This window comes from Primulina huaijiensis, chromosome 9, assembly GCF_012295235.1.
Source record: "Primulina huaijiensis isolate GDHJ02 chromosome 9, ASM1229523v2, whole genome shotgun sequence".
Taxonomy (NCBI): Eukaryota; Viridiplantae; Streptophyta; class Magnoliopsida; order Lamiales; family Gesneriaceae; genus Primulina; species Primulina huaijiensis.
In genome coordinates, this window is record NC_133314.1 from 4,593,539 (window position 1) to 4,612,215 (window position 18,677).

The 18,677-nt window shown below is 36.2% G+C and overlaps 2 protein-coding genes across 7 annotated transcripts; one reads left to right on the forward strand and one right to left on the reverse strand.

The window, feature by feature from the left end:
* Positions 1-328: 328 nt before the first annotated feature.
* On the reverse strand, positions 329-5,103 carry LOC140984851 (uncharacterized). Of its 6 annotated transcripts, none has more exons than XR_012176661.1 (15): positions 4,978-5,103; positions 4,698-4,846; positions 4,535-4,583; positions 3,943-4,089; positions 3,490-3,590; positions 3,345-3,414; positions 3,142-3,232; positions 2,920-2,989; positions 2,690-2,785; positions 2,499-2,598; positions 2,307-2,393; positions 2,118-2,209; positions 1,879-2,041; positions 1,054-1,101; positions 329-576 (listed from the first exon to the last, which is right to left on the reverse strand). XR_012176661.1 is itself a non-coding variant. In XM_073452521.1 (14 exons), the coding sequence occupies exons 1-13, from the start codon at positions 5,027-5,029 to the stop codon at positions 1,910-1,912; spliced, it is 1,128 nt and encodes a 375-aa protein (XP_073308622.1). In that variant the 5' UTR covers positions 5,030-5,103; the 3' UTR covers positions 329-579; positions 1,879-1,909. The 6 variants fall into 6 exon arrangements, 4 of the variants coding, with proteins under 4 accessions (XP_073308622.1, XP_073308621.1, XP_073308619.1 ...); XR_012176660.1 differs by having other exon boundaries at positions 329-579; XM_073452521.1 differs by lacking the exon at positions 1,054-1,101 and having other exon boundaries at positions 329-579; positions 4,806-4,846.
* Positions 5,104-11,206: 6,103 nt separating this feature from the next.
* LOC140984091 (receptor-like protein kinase ANXUR1) lies at positions 11,207-16,557 on the forward strand. Its single transcript, XM_073451272.1, has 2 exons — positions 11,207-11,252; positions 13,845-16,557. Exons 1-2 carry the CDS (start codon positions 11,212-11,214, stop codon positions 16,372-16,374), a joined length of 2,571 nt encoding a protein of 856 aa, XP_073307373.1. The 5' UTR covers positions 11,207-11,211; the 3' UTR covers positions 16,375-16,557.
* The last annotated feature ends 2,120 nt before the right edge of the window (positions 16,558-18,677 follow it).

Sequence of the window (18,677 nt, forward strand, 5' to 3'; positions counted from 1 at the left end):
GGATTGATAGTAAGTCTGTCATAGGATTTTAAAATTAATCAAACCAAAAAACATAGTTTTGTTCAAATTTTTGACTAAAAAAATTCAAACCAAACCGATTCTATAAATATTTAATATTTCTAAATTTTATATTTATATATAATTTTATTTTTAGTTTATATCATGCGACCAGTATTATGAAAAATGAAAATAGATATTAAATTTATAAATCTCAGGTTCTCCAATTATTTAAAATGAAAATAGACACATCTTTAAACGGGTTGATAAAATGATAAACAAATTTTTTTGTTTGGCAGGTTGAGTCTGACTCGATGGATCGAATCCAAACTGAAGGTTTGTAAATTCATAGCAACTCAATTGAATAGCTGTTACTTTTATTCTCCAATATTCATTTTGTAAGTATGCATAGAAATAAAATTGAAATGATCTCCTCCATCATCCGAGCTTAATTCCCAAGTCGGCCAAACGGCCTTGCTCGTTTAATCTTGAACAAGTTACCTGAGGTCCCAAATTGAAAGCCAGGAATCCATAGGACATCCGACTCGATTATCCGAGCTTGCCATCAGTTCAGCTCGTCTTCTGAATTCAATAGTTAACACTTAACTACTGAAGAACCCATATGGACAGAGAGTACTTTCCCAGATTTGGAACTGACTTGATAATACAGACATGCTTGAAAGATAAATCACATGTTGGCTATTAATAAAACCCCAATGAACACGTAAAAAGGACAAGGTTTCAGGGATTCAAGGTTATCGACGATTTAATGCTATATAAGGGCCTTATTTCGCCTATAAATACCCAAATATAATTCATTCCTCTCATATTTTTCCCTTTGACATTGGTGTTAGATAGATTCCATAGGAAAAACTCTCGCTACCTTCTCACCTATTTTTTCGTATTTTTCATGTTACTTTTTCTTGGAAATCATCGGAACATAGTCTATATCTATAACTGTACGGCATCTCATCCAACCTTAAACATTATTCATGTCGCATACAAAATCATGCCTCAATAGTTTAACACGGAAGAATCTAACAGAGTGTTTCTTACCAATGTACCATGACGTTACTCTCTCAAAGTCTATCGGGCAAAAGATTTCTAATGAGATTAAAACAATGTCATAGATATCTTATATGTCAGCCGTCGAAAAAATAATGCACGACATGCCATGAATAAGATCTGATGTCGCCAGTGCTTTTTTAAGTGTCACGAGCAAAAATATCAGTTTGATCTTGGACAATTGCACCTGAAGGCTCTAAAGGACGTCATAAAGTATCTGTGAAGGACCAAGGATCTGCTTATAACCTACAAGGTGGATAATGCAAAACGAACAAAGTAAATAGTCTTTCTTTCTTTTTGTCGTTGCCGGGAAGATTTGGTGCTAGGATGCATTCAAGGATCCAAAGTTATTTTTACATGTGGGGTCCACTGTGGATCCACATGTAAGAATAGATGCCCATCCTAGAATGCAACTTTAGGACAATGCCCTAAATGTATAACTTACATACATGTTGTTGCAGATATTCAATTAATGAAGTAATAAGTACATAATAAATAGTTATATTACAAAATTTAAAAAAAAGTGTTTGTTCTTAAATAAGATATCACATGAAGTCATCGATTATGGAGAGGCTAGGTACTACTAGTCTACTGACAAGGACTACACACCCATCTTCATCGCATAATACTTTTTGCAATTCAGAAAAATGGATTAATGTAATATCATTCAACAATGTAAACCAAAAGAACCAAGAATGCAACCGAGACATTTCACAACTGCAAGAAACATACTAGCAGATTCACTCAGTAAAAAGAACTTCAGGCAATGAAGAAAGCTAAAAGGTAAGCAACTAATTCCTGTGGCAACTAATTTACCTTCCACATTTTCATAACTAATTGAATGCTGTCATGTAAAGCATTTGACAGTCCCAACTAAAGCAAGAGATTCCATGAGTGCCTTGAGAAGATAATCCGGGTAAGCTTCAATGCCAGCATAACCGTGTTCCACTTGCAGAGAACTCAGAACCTTGCCAACTATCTGAGGTATGTCGTTTTTAGCTCCTTAAAGTAAAATAACAAGTACCATCAAACAACAAAGTACTTGCCCCATTTACCTTTCGAGCATAGCCGCCAAAAGCTACACCACTGATCAAAGCATCCGACGAATCAGATAAATTTAATGGTATGACCTCATCATTTAATTTCTCTGTGCGTGAAATTAATTAGTTGGAGTACTATATGTAATACTGTTGAATCTCCTAATGTGTTTTTCCAGTATTACATCTAAAGGCAAGATTAAGTACCAGGTAAGCTGGCTGTTTCAAATAATCCCTCCTTTTTTAGCCCATTTATCGTGTGGGCATTGGTACCACCGGCTAATTGAAGGAAACCTGTTACTTACGAAGAACTACACAATAATTTACTCTTCAACTTCACAAAGAAAGAATCGTCAAATGTACTTTCATGGAAACTAAAAGATGCATCAAGGTGGTAACCTTTAGGCCTATCTCTTGCTGCAGATAAATGTAAAGCAAACTTGATTGCCTGCCTTGTTGCTCCTCGTCCAATATCTCCACTCATGGGGCGACCATCCAGCTTATTAGAGTAAAATGATACAGTTCATTGAATGTTTTCGTCAATATATTGTCGCAAACTGATACACATAAGAAATTTACAGGACTTTTACCTGCCATAAATTGTGGCAACGTAGGTTTACGTTCATTGTTGCATAAATAGAATGCATCACAGGTATAGTTAACTCGTTCATATCAGGTAAGCTAATCTGCATTTATTACAAGAGTTTTCATTTGCCAATCCGAAAAATTAATATACCATTTTGACTTGTTATTTTTTTTATGATTTTCACGACCACGACTGATGAACTGATTCATAAAGTTACTTGCAAGGTATACTTACCGCGACAAGCCTCAGCTTATCAATTGAATCTCCCAAACTATTCCAAAGTCCTTGGAATGACTCTGCCTGCCTATGATCGACCAATACATAATGTGAGTAACGTAATTTAAAATGGGTATGAAATTCAATAATAAGGTTCAACAAAGATTCAAATACAACAAGTTCACATGGACGAATATGATGTAAAAATGGCAGGCAAGTGTTTTAACAACTGAAAGCTACCTTCCGCTCGTGTGAATTTCTATGGCATCAACATCATCCTGTTTAAGTAGTTCAGCTGTAGCAGCAGCATCCCTTATATATGTAGATGCTCCTGCAATGAAATTCAACTAGATTGGCTGAATAAAGAGCAAGAACCAATTAATGTCTCAAGAGGAAGAAATATCCAGGACGCGAAAGAGAAATTAAAAAAATATGGAACTGACTTATTTTATCATAAGGACAAATTGGTAAGCAGCGGCCACAGCCATAACATCGCTCGGCCAAGACACCACCCTGCTTATAGATGTTACGTATATAGATGATACAAATAAAAATTGATAAAGCAAAATTAAGGAAATTCAGATGAACCTTCGGTAAACCAGCTTTTCCAAAATATGAGATTGCATTAGCAGGACAAATGTTCTCACATGGCCTTGAGCAATCCACTGGACAATCATCCGGATCAAATTCTAGAAACATAGTAATTCATCATCAGAATCAAACTCCAACAGCATGGAAATAAATTATGTCAAAAATCAAAGTCCTGAAAATTCTAAAAATGTGTTCAAGTTAGTGTTATTTTATGGAATCCAAAATTTCAATCCACAAATTGATTTAAAACTTTTGCACCAAGTTACTCGACTGTCATTTTGATCTATTCTAAATCTTGCGGACAACAATGTAACTCGAGATTTAACTTACAGTTCTTATAGCAATCTCAATCTCTGAAGCATAAAGGACACTTCAATCAGCAAATGAATGAGGTGATACAAGTACAAAAATGTTCGAGGAGGAATCCATAAATTAGACTGCGAAGACTACCTGCTTTACGAAAATGCAAATCTTCATCAACGTTGACGCTGACCATCACCCAAGGCCTGCGAATGGGAATAATAGCTCTGGCTGCTTTGATTCCATCATTTACAGCATTGACAACCGAAGCCTCGGCAGCACAATCAATACAATCGACTGCGGTTGACACATCATAAGAACATAAATTCTCAAATCCCAGCACAAAAGATCAAACTCTATCGACATTAAGAAAAAAAATTGTCTTCAATAAAAGATTATATAAACACAGCTTGCCACTGGACTCACTTTGGCATAATCTTTTGAGATTGTTATGGCTTCGAAGGAAAAATGAAAGATATAGTATATCGTCACAAATCGATACAACAGTTGCACATATTAGGCCGTTTTAAAAGAAAATGAATTCATAATGTTAAAAATTAAACCTCTGAGACAATCTTAGGGATATGGTTCAGTGACCCCTCTCTCCCTGTATATACATATATATTATACATTCACTCAACCACTAATCTAAAATTAAAAATCCTACTTCCCTTCCTGATTATATTCAAAAGCATGCTCTTTTATCTTTCTATATTTATCAAATCATTCTTAGTTGTTTTACCTCCAGAAAGAGTATAAACCAGAGAAAGATTTCTGATGTCAACCACATCCTATATGATAACAAAAGGCAACAGAATTATTAAAAAAAAAACTTGAAGAACATCTTCGATAAATAGTTTATCGAGTGATGATAAAAAAAAAATTGATAAATTTCGAAGAAGTGCCTCAAAGCTAGCACCACAAATGAGCTTAACCCAGTTGCCCTTTCTGAGAGATTCCAATGGGGATGTCACGATAGAAGGAATCCCTCTTTTTGTTAAGAGATTCTTCACCTTTTCAAGGTCTGCACTGCTGCTGCGTTTGTGCAGCTGACCTGTCGATAATAAACAAACCATGTGTAAAATTCAACCAGAAATCTTCTCCCGTCTATAGATAATGAATCCATAGACACACAGAGAGACGTGTGCGTGCGTGTTTGTATGAGTCAGGAATAGAGAGAGAGACTGGGAAGCTGTGGGGAGAGAGAAGCAGAGCCAGAGAAGCCGAGAGAGATCATAGAGGAGATGACAGGATGGACTATGCGGTCTTTTGTTTCAAGTATCTATGTATCAACAAGGATGTCAAATTGGAATGAGTTGAGTGGTTTGAGTCGGTTGGGAATATAATATTATTCAAAAATTACTCCATTCGAATTTAAATCAACTCGAATTCAAATCAATCCGATTTTGAATTTTTTAAAATTTTTTAAAAAAATTAAATAAAATTAAAAAATAATAATAATAATATTTTAATTTAAACACATAATAACAAAATCTTACTCGTATATATGATTTAAATTTGAAAGTCTAATGGTTGAAAAATAAAATATATTTACTAAATCAAATAAACAATTGTTTAAAAAATAAAAAATGTTCAAAATAATTATTAAATTATGAAAAATTATGATATAAATATACAAAAAATATTTTTTAAATTAAAATTTTCATGTCAACCACAACCCAACCCAATAATTTTCTTCCTTAACGTTCTTCGGTTTTACATTTCTTATCAGATGTGTAATTGTAATGATTGAGAAACATTTTCGAGTCAATTTTCATGTTCAAATGGAGGCATGGGTTGTGGTCGAAGGTCCACAGCGGTTTTCGGCTTTATGTACATGTGTTTTTTTCTTCTCGTTCATTCGTTTTACATTTCTTGGCGCTTTGTTTATGGGTTTTCGGTGATAGTTTTATCTGTTGTTGGCCAAGAATGGGTGTAATAATTAGTGTGGGACCCATCAATTTGACAATTTAAAAAAAAAATTGTCGGTAAATTTATTATTATTATTATTATTCCTCAGGAATGATGCTAGAAAAATCTCTGACGAATTCAACATCCTCTAGTCTCTGATCAACTGTTTCAAGTGCTGACACAATGCTCGCCAGAAATGCTTGGCAGCCTATCTTCAAAAGTTTTCTCGCATAGATACAAAAGATAATATGCGGCATCTGCTTGTTTTTTGCTGACTCAAAAACAAAATACTTCATGCTGAATGGTCGAACAGACACTGATCTCTCCCGAAAATCTATTGAATCTTCAGTCGAAGCTAGCCAGTCTATGCCCAGAATGATGTCGAACTCGGGTATCGGTAGTACAATCAAATCTGTCTTCACAACATTCTTCTGTAATCGAAGCTCCAAACTCTTCACTATCTTCGAGATAAAAATCTGATCACCAGAAGGAATCGATACTCTAAAGCCCAAATCCACGTTCTCTTGTATAATTCATAGTCGTTTTACAAACGCCTTAGATATAAATAAATTTGTAGCTCATAAATCTAGTAGTGCATAGGTAGTTATACCTGAAATAAATATTCTTTCTGCGATAGAAATACATCAAAACCATTCAAGCCTAATAAATTCAAGGAATTCTAACAGTAATAACCCATAAGTTTAGAAATTTACTCCGATAACTACTTAAAAGTTCCAAATTACACAAATTGACCCACATAATTTCGCATAATTCCACTTAGGTCCTTGAATTTCTCGAATTAATCGCAATTCTCACCCAAAAAATTTTGAACAATAGCAATCGAGCCCTTAAAAATTTCGATTTTTGTCCTTCAGGTCATAAATTTTTCGGATTTGAAATTTAGTCCATGCATTATCGGTCATTGCATTTTAGTCTCTCAAGTTTTTTTTTTGGCTTATGCAATTCCACGCTCAATAATTCTTAAATTACTTCAGTTCATTTCCATTACAGAATAAAGTTGACATATCAATCCTAAATTTTCAAAAATTCACCGTCATTGTTTAAATCCATCTAATTAGAGCATGAAACCTAATTTTCTTCTAAGTTCTTGATTTCTAAAACAACTATATTGATCAATTTAACGTCTAATGCAATTCAAGCAATGTAAAAATGTTAAGCAAATAAGTTACCAGTAATCAATGTCGTGTCTGGATCCGCTTCTGCTTCCTCGGCATGCATCACATAAGCCCTGTCGGTAGTGGGTCCTTTGTTCATTGGGTAATCAGCAGCCTTGTGACCATCTTAATTGCAGATGAAACAATTAAACATTTCCCACATGCATTTACCGTTGTGGAAACAGTTGCATTGATTGCATAACTGCCTCTCCTCCTGCTTCGGGGCACCTGTGTTATAAGGGGGTTTCTGCTGCCCCGGCTTCTTAAACTGACTCTAGGGCTTCTGCTGCCTCTGATTTCTAGGAGGCCCTGTAAATTGTCTCTAGTGGGGTTGTGAACTCTGTTGAGCATAGTGCATCTTCCTCTGCATTTCTACCTCTATGTCTCTCAAAGCCTGCTCTACTTGAAAGACACAAGCAGTGGCGGCATCATAACTCGTCGGCTTCATCAACATAACATCCTGACGAATGGTAGGTCTTAGGCCATCCATGAAGTACCTCATCTTCTCTATAGCGTCCATAGAAGTAATGAGCACAAAGTGACAGCCCTTATCAAACTTCCAAATGAACTCTGCAACAGACGAGTCCCCCTGTCAGAGACTCACGAACTCTCTAATCAGACGCCCTCTGACGTCTGCTGGGAAATTCATGCCATAGAAGAGGTCTTTGAACTAATCCCACGTAAGAATAGCCAGATTAACCCCGTGAGCTGCTCCTTCCCACCACAAGGATGCATCATCCCGCAGCATGTAGGTGGCACATCTAACCCTGTCAGCATCCTCCATGTCCAGATATCGAAAGTGCAACTCTAAGGACTTGATCCAACCCTCAGCCATAAAACAGGTCGGTGGTGCCACTGAATTCCTTCGGATTCAGCCTCCTGAACTGCTCATAAATGTCCTTCTGAGACCTTGGAGCCTGTTGGGCTTTCTCCATCAGTCGAGCTATGCCCTCCAAAACTCAGGTGGTGAGGTCTCCGGGTTGTGGTAGAAAACCTCTACCATCTCCAGGATTATCATCCTGCCAGTCAGTGCTAATAGCTCGTCTGGGAGGTCAAACAACCCAAATACTGAATAAAATAATTGCGGTTTAAAAATCTAAAAGGTGTCACCAACAGAAACATTTACTGTTTGAAGTAAACCAACAGCATAATACAAAAACCCTGGCAACCCTCAGAGTATAAAAATCATAAACGTTTTGAAATATTGTTTAACCAAATTCCTCATAAAATCATGAAATGCGAAATAAATGCAAGGTCATCGGGCTTCCAGTGCTCCACAATCCCAGTCCACTCAGTTCTCAGCACCTCCAGTCTCCTCATCAACAAATTGCTCACATGTATCCTAGTGAGTCTAAAGACTCAACACACCTGAACCGTTGTATCAAATTATATATACATATCAAGCAACAGTAAAAAGTACTATAATTAAATTAACTTTCGTGATATTGCCAAAGCATGAAAATATACATAACTATAACATAAACATGAACATAAACGTATCAAATCATGTCATCATATACGTATTTTTTTTTCTTTTACTGAAATCAGATCATTAGTTATGACTTTTGTATCAGCTGCTTTTTGATGGATCCATCTACGTATAACCATGGTACCAAACGGCGGGGACATCAGCGATACTCTCACCCGTCAATTGAGCAATGACCTTACATGTTTCGTGTTCGTGTTAGTCACAACCAAGTCACCTCCTTCAAACATATCATCAATTTAATCATTTAATAAAATTCCATGCATATACATATATTTTTTTTGAAACCAAGCATACAACATATTATTAGTGCTTTCATAAAAATTCCATATTCCAATGAAATAAACATTTTAGACATGCATTTTCAGTTGGTAGGGTACTGCCAGGACTGCTATCTCGGCTCGGGTGCAAAATGATCGTTTTACCCCTGAAACTCTAATTTGACCATTTTACCACTGGACCTTAAAATTTCGACCCGAATCCATCCAAACTTATCAAGACACCTTAAAACATACTTAGACGTAAACTCAAGCTCAAGCATTAAATTTCATAATTCGTTTTAAAACTTGGACCGGAGTCTCGATTTTAACTCGAATTAACCTGAAACTTAACCAAACCTTCTCAAACTTAAGCCATAACTTAATAACATCTAACCAGATCATAAACAACCTAAACCTGACCGTTTAGGACCATCAAAAATCGCCTGGACCTTGCTGGAATTTCTGCTCCTATTAAACCAAACCCTAGTCCCATTTTTTCGAACCATACCGACTCTAGCCTACGACCGATCGGACTAGACCCACACCAGAGCTTCCTAGACCTCGGCTGGAACCTGCTGGACTAATCTAACTATGGACCGCAGTACCATGCACGCGGGCATGCATGGTTCGCTCCCAAAACCCAATCGCGACCTCCCTTAGCACCCTAGTCACCCGATCTGCCCAAAGCCAAGGATGTTCATGCTCGAGCCCCTCCTGACTTGGACCCTCCAGAGTCAGCACCATGGCCTATTTCGGCCCTTACACAACCACCGTGCCTCCATACTGCACCTGATCGAGCCACAAACCGAGCCAAAACCACTAAAATCGATCAGCTACCTACAAGGCTTGTTAAAAATCTGCTGTAAATCCTGCTTCAAACATCAAATCTAGCATCCCCCCTTCAACCAAGTCGAAAACGTGATATGCATGAAAGCAAAAATCATATACATGAAGAAAAACATGTAAAATTAAGCCGAAACATTAGATATGACATATATCATGCATAATCAATCCAAAAACACATATTATGGTGTGAAAGACGAGAAAATGAAGGTAACGGGCGTGTCTTTGCATCTAAACGCTCGAAAAATCGAACCAAAGAAGCGAGAGACGAACACCAAAGGGACGAGGCGATTCTCCTCCTGAATTTTCCTTGAAAACACGGCCGAAATCTTTTTTGTGTGCGAGTGTGTGAATGCGGCCGAGAGGGGGTGGGGAGGTGCTAGGGTTTGAGAATGTGATTTGATAATGAAATGAGTGCATATTAGGCCTATTTAAATTAATGAGGTCTAATGGGTTTGGCTCAAAAACATAACAAAATAAGCCCATTAGGCCCAATAACCCGTTCGTAAAATATTTTATTTTGGTACGTTTTCAAAAATATTACCCGAACCTTCAAAAAGTCCTCCGATTAGCTAAAAATCGACTACCGATTTAAAATATGGTGCAACGTGTAAAAATACTACAAAGGGCCCATTTTCGAAATTAACATATCAATTATATCATGTATTAAATAAAAAAAAATTATTATTTAATACAAACATTTTTTCCTTAAACTGGCATCGGCCTATGTTCCCCGTTCGAGCTTCGAATACTGCCAAAAGCCCTAAAAAATGCAATTCTAATAAACCATGCCATAAAATCATGTTATAACCATGCATTAAATGCATTTAATTAAGTATTTTTAATAATACCTTAAATTTGTATGCAGTTAGATTTGGTCGCCTGAATTTTCTAGACCTTACACCTATAAACTTCGAAAAATGTGTGCTCAAATAATTATCGTATGTCCAAACTAGAAGTTGAAAAATCATATGCTTTGTTGTTTTTCCAAAGACATTCCTACATGTATAGGCTGTTGGGATATATCCATAATCATGATATACAAAACCATTTTGTTATCTCAGAAAATTTGGGAGAGGTCTCCGTAAAGTTAGAACGCTATGATATTTTTTGCAATCATAAATGCATGGCTTATATTGTTCATTTAATTTTTCACAAGGGTCCTTTGATTTCATCTCTTTATCGGTCTCTGATTTTGTTTTAATGCTCGCTGTAGATAGTTAGTTGAAAGAGTGAGATGGGTTGAATACAACTTCACTAACCTTTTAAGAATCTGGAAAACCTATGCTAGGATTTTCATATTCCTTTGTAGTGAAATTCAATCGTCGCAGATGAGATCGCGATAGTTTGATCATAACCGTCGTCGATCTAATTGGCGACGGTTTGATCTTAACCGTCGCTATTGGCGGCGGTTTAAAATAAACCGTCGCTCTAGCGACGGGTTTTAAAAACCATCGCTTATTTTTTGAGGCGACGGTTTTATGTAAAACCTAGAGACGTTTCCCAAAAACCGTCGCTATAATAGCGACGGTTTATTATAACCGTCGCTTTTCCATCCGTTTTTTTGTGGTGGAACAAATTTAACTTGCACTTAGTGCATCATAAATACAAAGCATCTTTAGTTTGAATCAGGTAGGAAAAATGAAAAAAAAGTCAACTCTTGGAGTGGTTTTAATAAGTTATAAATTATACATATTCGGGAAGCAGTTCTCGTCTGCTTTCGTTTTTGTTTTGTTTTGGAGGCATGGGTCGTGGTCGAAGGTCTACGGCGATTTCCGGCATCATGTACGTGTATTGTTTTTTTTTTTTACGTGGTTTTCTTCTTCTTTTTTTCTTCTCGTTCTTTAGTTTTACATTTCTTGGCGCTTTGTTATGGGTTTTCGGTGATGGTTTTATCTGTTGTTAGCAAAGCATGGGTGTAATTATAACGATGGGGAAACTTTTTCGAGTCAAATTCATGTTCAAATGTTTCCTGGTATATTACTTGAACAAGTTTTGTCTAGTTTTCTTTTCAAACTTGTATTTGATTTGCTCTGTTTTCTTTGTGGATTCATATTTGTTTCTTAATTAATTTTTTCAATTATTATTATTATTACTGCTAGGTTGCAAATTGATACGAAACATGCTGTTGTGAATGGAAATAATAGTGTTGTTTTGAGGTATTGTTGTGTTTAATCTATCTATAAATTAAATTGAAATTGTGGGCGGAATATATGTTACAAATATTGTGTAGTTCTAACTGTTTTAGGTGTAATATTACATTTATTGGTTGAAAATAAGGGAACAATAAATAAGGAGAACATTGAGTTTGACCAAAATTGTAGGCAAAAAAATTATGCCTATGTTAACATTATCGTCCAATGCAAACATCATACAAATGGTGGCAAGAAAAATTTGAATTTACATCTGGTTTTCGCATTTGAAAAGTTTGCTATATATATAAAACTCATTATTTCATTTGTTATACATTCAATCCTAGCTTTCTAAGCATCCCAAATTCAAGAGAGCAACTCAATTGAGAAAAAAATTGAGTGATATTCTTGTGTGAGTTAGAGAAAATATTTTCTCGGTTATACCCGAAAAATATACGACGGGTCGGGTTGGATTCAGGTCGAACGGGCTGACATGAAATCTATCCCGAAATTTTTTTTCCCTATAAATTATGATGCTACATCAAATCATGTTACCTTATATTGTTAATAATTATAATGTTGTTATTAATACACACTTTGAAAAGTAAGTTAGTTGAAATTTGTTAACTAAGGTTCATAAAAGTTGTCGATTTTATTTAGTTTTTGTTTCCTATGTAGGTTCAAAGTTTGACCAGTACAAAAAAAATATATAAAAAGATCGAGAAATAGAGCCTGACTTAATTGAGTTACTTCTTTTATGTTTACTTATCTTTTATTATATATCAATATCATAAATTTTAAACGTTTAATATTTATTTTGTGACATATATGAACTTGCCAAACAATTATGAAAAATAAAGCTAAGAAAGAACCCGTTTTTCAGGTGGTCCTGTTGTCATATTCTTTCTAAATATTTAAACACATAAAACATATATATCATATTTAGATTAAATTTTTTTTATTATCATGCGTTCAAATTAAAATATTTTTATTATGATTATACATTTATATGTTTTGAATTTTTATTATTTTATTTTATTATTTTGTTAAATAATAAAATAATGATGATTAAAATCAAATCGGGTTGGCATTATATAAATTTTCATTTGAAAATTTATGGATAACAACAATTCGGTTGTTGAAATAGGAAGACTAAGATCCAAAATAGGACTTAAAACTAGGATTGGGTCTCATGTGAGACCGTCTCACGGATCTTAATCTGTGAGACAAGTTAACTCTATCCATATTCACAATAAAAAGTAATACTTTTAGCATAAAAAATAATATTTTTTCATGGATAAACCAAATAAAAGATCCGTCTCACAAATACGACCCGTGAGACCGTCTCACACAAGTTTTTGCCTAAAACTAGTACATATAATAAGAAACGATTTTTAATAACCTTATTTAACTCACCACCAAGTTTAAATCCCGTGATATATCTCAACCGAATTCCGGTTCATTAATTTCATTTCCCTCATTCAATTCTTACGGAACGTCTCTGTTAACTCAACAATGCATTAACAATTTAATTACCCAATAAAGTGGCAATAAAGAAAAACCCAACATTAAGGCAACATAAATTCCAAACACCCCTTTTTATTTAATGCAACAAAAAAACATCATTAAATCTCAGTGAACAAATACTTAGAGAAACAGCGTAAGGTGAAACAAGAAAGTAATAAAAAATACAAAATTATGAATATGAAAGGTGGTGTGATTTTATTTGGTTGCAAATGGCATTTTTGAGTGCAAAATTAGAAGCTCCTTCTCCATCACCGGCCCATAATTATAAACCACGGAACTACATAGTATATTTGTCGGAACCAACAACTGAAGGAGAAAGCCCCAAGGAACGTTGCCTCAGAATTTTGTCTTCCGTGTTTCCTAGATTAATTTCCGTCCTCATTACTATTATATTTTTAACAAAAACTCTTGTGAGACGTTCTCACAAATCAATTTTGTGAGACATATTTTTCTTTTGAATTTTCATTTGAAAACACTGATTAAATTGGTTTAATCCATTTGAGGAGAGATCAAGTGATTTATGATGTTTTGAATATATTTACTTTATTTCTGTGACAAAATACAAATGCTACTTACTATATTTTCAGAAATGGTTCATTCGAGTTATTGCAATTAATGCCCGAGTTGAATTAATCTTCGGTTACTTTTAGTCATGAAAAATGGATCATTCTCTTAATGTCTTTCTGTTTTCTTCTTCATTTGAGTGTTTTCTTGACAGATTTATCAATCTCGATTATGCGATGAACCGTAAAATCCGCAATTTTTTCTGGATCATCGTAATAGTTTCTTGTGCCTTATGCCAAGTTCATTCACAAAACAAGGCTAGCAATGCTTCATCTGCATATACTGATTCATTTGTCTTGGCTTGTGGAGCCATAACTGATGCCACAGACGCCAATGGCAGAAAATGGATCCAAGACAACAAATTTCTTGCTTCTCTGGACGAATCTTCGTCGTCGTCGGCCGTGGCTCGATCCCAGGATCATTCATTGCCATCCACAGTTCCTTACATGACAGCAAGGATTTTTTATTCCAAAACCACTTATAGGTTCCCAGTTTCTCCCATGCTTCGTCACTGGATCAGGCTTCACTTTTATCCATCTTGGTACAAGAATCTTGATCCCTCGAATTCGTTTTTCTCGGTTACTGCAGGTGGCTTCACTCTGCTCAGCAATTTTAGTGCTTCCATAACAGCTCAAGCTCTCACACAGGCTTATATCGTGAGAGAATTTGCTTTAAGAAGGCTTGATTCTAATGCTCTTGATCTCACTTTCACACCATCTCCTACATATAATGGCTCTTTTGCTTTTGTCAATGGCGTTGAGGTCATTTCGATTCCGGAAATCTTCCACCCCGTGTCGATGATTGGATTTTCAGATAAAAATATGGAGACAGAACACCACACGTTTCAGACAATGTATCGGTTAAACGTTGGTGGGCAGTACATTCCAGCAAGTAAGGACTCGGGTTTAAACCGGACTTGGTATGATGATTCTCCTTATATATTTGGTGCCGCCTTTGGGGTGACTTCTGAGGCTGATAACAATGTAAGTATCAAGTACCCTTACGACGAATTGAAGTACATTGCGCCATATAACGTCTACAGAACAGCACGAAGCATGGGGCCTAATTCGAGTATCAACCAAAACTATAACCTCACATGGGTTTTTCGAATAGATGTTAATTTCACGTACCTTGTGAGGCTACATTTTTGTGAGTTTTACTTTGAAAAGGTGAATCAAAGGGTGTTTAGTGTATTTATTAACAATCGAATGGCTGAGGAAGTGGTGGATGTGATTGCTTGGGCTAAAGGTAGAGGAGTGCCGGTATACAAAGATTTTGCTGTATATGTCAATGGTAGAACTGGTGACGATCAAATGTTGGTATCTTTGCAACCTAATATAGGAGTGAAACCTGAATACTATGATTCTGTCCTCAACGGACTCGAAATCTTTAAGTTCAACGATATGAAGGGAAATCTAGCGGGCCCGAATCCGGTGCCACAACTGGTTAAAACCGAGGCCCAGTTAAAACACGGAACTTCTGTTGCAACACCGAAGTTGAGCAATCATGGCAAAATCATAGGTTCTGTTCTAGGTTCACTGGTTGTATTTGGCCTTGTTGTCGGTCTTGTTGTTTTTGTGAAGCAGGCAAAAAGTAGGACAGATGACGCATCATCTAGAATCGGTGGCTGGTTTCCAATCCACGGAAGCTCACATTCGTCTGGGACACAAACCACGAGTAAGAGCAGTGGAAGCAGCAGAATCTCAAATCTTGGCGGCGTCCACTGCAGGCACTTCACCTTAGCAGATCTACGACTTGCAACCGATAATTTTAGCGAGTCTAGTGTAATTGGTTTTGGAGGATTTGGGAAGGTCTACAGGGGATTCATCAATGGGAATACGAAGAAAGTTGCCATCAAGCGAGCGAACCCCTCTTCCGAACAAGGTGTCCATGAATTCTTGAATGAAATCGAGTTGCTCTCTAAACTAAGGCACCGGCATTTGGTCTCGTTGATCGGTGCTTGTGAAGAAAACGACGAGATGATACTAGTCTACGACTATATGGGTAACGGGACGCTGCGCGAACATCTTTACAATGGCGAAAATTCCCCTTTAACTTGGAGACAAAGATTGGATATATGCATTGGTGCTGCAAGAGGGATCCACTACCTTCATACGGGTGCAAGGTACACGATCATTCATCGGGACGTAAAGAGCACAAACATTCTTCTAGACGAGAAATGGGTTGCAAAGGTTTCGGATTTCGGGCTCTCGAAAACCGGTCCTACCCTCCATCAGACGCACATAAGCACGATAGTGAAAGGAAGTTTCGGGTACTTGGATCCGGAGTACTTCCGGAGACAGCAGCTGACAGATAAATCAGATGTGTACTCTTTCGGGGTCGTACTTTTTGAAGTGTTGTGTGGAAGGCCAGCCCTTAACCCAAACCTTCCGAAAGAACAAGTTAGTTTAGCAGATTGGGCACTTTCAAATCACAAGAGAGGTACTCTAGAGCAAACTGTGGATCAACATATCAGAGGGGAGATCAATCCGGAATGCTTGAAACACTTCGCCGAAACAGCAGCTAAATGCTTATCCGATCACGGCCTTGATCGGCCATCAATGGGATCGGTGCTTCGAAATCTCGAGTATTGTCTTCAACTACGAAATAACCCAGATGGACCACTGGTTGCGGCCGAGCTGAAGAAGGCCAACGACCCAATGCAATGTATGCAAGATTATTAGGTATCGAAGGGAAGGATATGATCTCGGAGGAATCCGAAGATCATCATAGTCAAGTGAATTTTAACTCTAGCTTTGGTGTGTTCAGCTTTTGATCAGATTCGGGTAGCTCAGATTGACAGATTCTATCGTTTTTCTCTAGCATTTATGTTGAATTGCTAAACTTCATCCTCGGCTTGATCTACACATTTGCAAAATATAATTCCTTTCATCTATTTTATTATCTAAATCATTTTTAATTGGCTTAATCTCACATAACTCTTTGCTACAAGTTATTCACGTACAATTTTCAATACATAAATATCATATACTGGTAAAGAATCATGTGTTCCACATGTGAGCACGACTCGTATCATGTCTACGATAAAAAATAATATTTTTCTAAGATGAATTCGGATTGAAGATGAATATTAAAATACACAACCTTTGTTTTATCCCAAGTAGATATTCTATAATTAAAGATAAAGATAAATTGGTGCAGTGACTCTTATGAATTTAATTAACTAAGTACATTCAATTCCATCGTGCGTTTATAACCATGTAGCCATTTTGAAATCTCATATTCCATACTTGCTCTAATTTTTGGCAATCATGTTGCACCAAATATGCATGACCTACCAGTTCCCACGTTATAAAAAAAAGGTGGTTATCATATATGCATGGTCATTAAAATTAAATAACTTTTATTTAATTTTCTTAATTAACTTATTAGTTAATTCATTCTAGACCCTTTTAGAATATTTTATGAAAATTTTGTACATGTTAGTAGTTACTACTACTAGAACTATATTGAATTAGTAAATTAAAAATTCACTAAATAAATAATTGTGAACTCATTATATCGACGATCAGACAGCGTCGATATACCGAGAGTACAAGTCTTGCTCATATAATGAAAATTGAAAATTTCGAAGATCAAAATTTTCACTTACCATATTTGGCAGCTGCCAATTTTTGTGAACTACTTCATCAAAATAGGCAGTTGCACTATCCTTGTGACGTCTACTAATTTAAAATGCTGCTAAATTTTTAAATTTTTTTTTGTAAAGCTCACATTTTCGAAAATAAACATTTAAATAGTTTGCACGCATGCAACCCTACTGCAAAATATGACATTTAAAAATAATCGTAAGCCATCGACAATTAAAATACAGTAGTTCAAAAATGTGCCAACTCGGCCCTTACCCATGCATGAACGAAATTAAAACGAGTAAAATCCTGAAAGTCAACGTCATATCACAAACGTATAAAAATGTTCATGTCTACTCAAAGCTCATAAAACATGATGTGCGGAAAAGTGTGGTCCTTGGGTCGTGCGCGCACATCCAGCCATGCCTACTCAGAGTTCGGCACCTCCAGTCTCCTCGACCAAATGCTCACCTGCATCACACACGCCTAGTGAGTCTAAAGACTCAACACACCTGTACTGATAAATAACAAGTACATATACATGGTACACAACAGTGAAAAATAATGTAATCAACATACCTTTCATGAACTTTAAAAGCATAACGTAAAACGTGTCGTATAAAATCATAACGTGTCAAACATGTCTCAACATATCATCATATACGTATACATATTATTTTAATTGAATTCAGTTCATTAGTTGTGACTTTCGTATCAGCTCTATCGTATCAGCTCTATTCGATGGATCCATCTACGTATAACCGTAGTACCCGGCGGCGGGGACATCAACGACAGCATTACCCGTCCACTGAGCCTTGGCCTCAACTCATAATATCTCATATAATCATATTAGTCACAACCAAATCTCATCCTTCAAAACGTGTCATCATATTCATCACTTAATAAAAACATGCATATACGTAAGTTTTCCTTAAAACCAAGCATGTACCGTATTTTTCTGTAATTACATAAAAATCATATACATGATGCATAAACATTTAAAACATGATAAATTTGTGCTCAGGTCACTACCAGGACTAAAATCTCAACTCGGGTGCAATATGACCATTTTGCTCCGGAAACCCAAAATGACCATTTTACCCATTGATCTCAAAATTTCGACCCGAAGCTTCCAAACTCCTTAAAACATTCCAAAACATAATTAAAAATATTTCTTAGACGTAAGCTCGAGCCCGCTACAAAACTTAAACGATTCGTTTTAAAACTTGGACCGGGATCCCGGTTTTAGCCCGAATCAACCCGAAACTTAACCAAAATTTTCCCAACTTAAACCGTGACTTAAACCTACATGACCAGCCTATAAAAAACCCATTCCAGACCACTTATGACCCACGAAACAAGCCCAAAGGTTGCTGGAAATCTCCAGCGTATGCACA

Bases quoted from the DNA above. Each gene is read 5' to 3' on its own strand.
- LOC140984091 (XM_073451272.1), top strand. From the start codon at position 11,212: ATGGGTCGTGGTCGAAGGTCTACGGCGATTTCCGGCATCAT. The intron at 11,253-13,844 runs GTACGTGTATTG...TTTTCTTGACAG, and splicing joins ACGGCGATTTCCGGCATCAT to ATTTATCAATCTCGATTATG.
- LOC140984851 (XM_073452520.1), bottom strand. From the start codon at position 5,029: ATGATCTCTCTCGGCTTCTCTGGCTCTGCTTCTCTCTCCCCACAGCTT. The intron at 4,584-4,697 runs GCACTTCTTCGA...GTTATCATATAG, and splicing joins TTTGTGGTGCTAGCTTTGAG to GATGTGGTTGACATCAGAAA. The intron at 2,042-2,117 runs GTAAATGGGGCA...GACATACCTCAG, and splicing joins TTGGCGGCTATGCTCGAAAG to ATAGTTGGCAAGGTTCTGAG.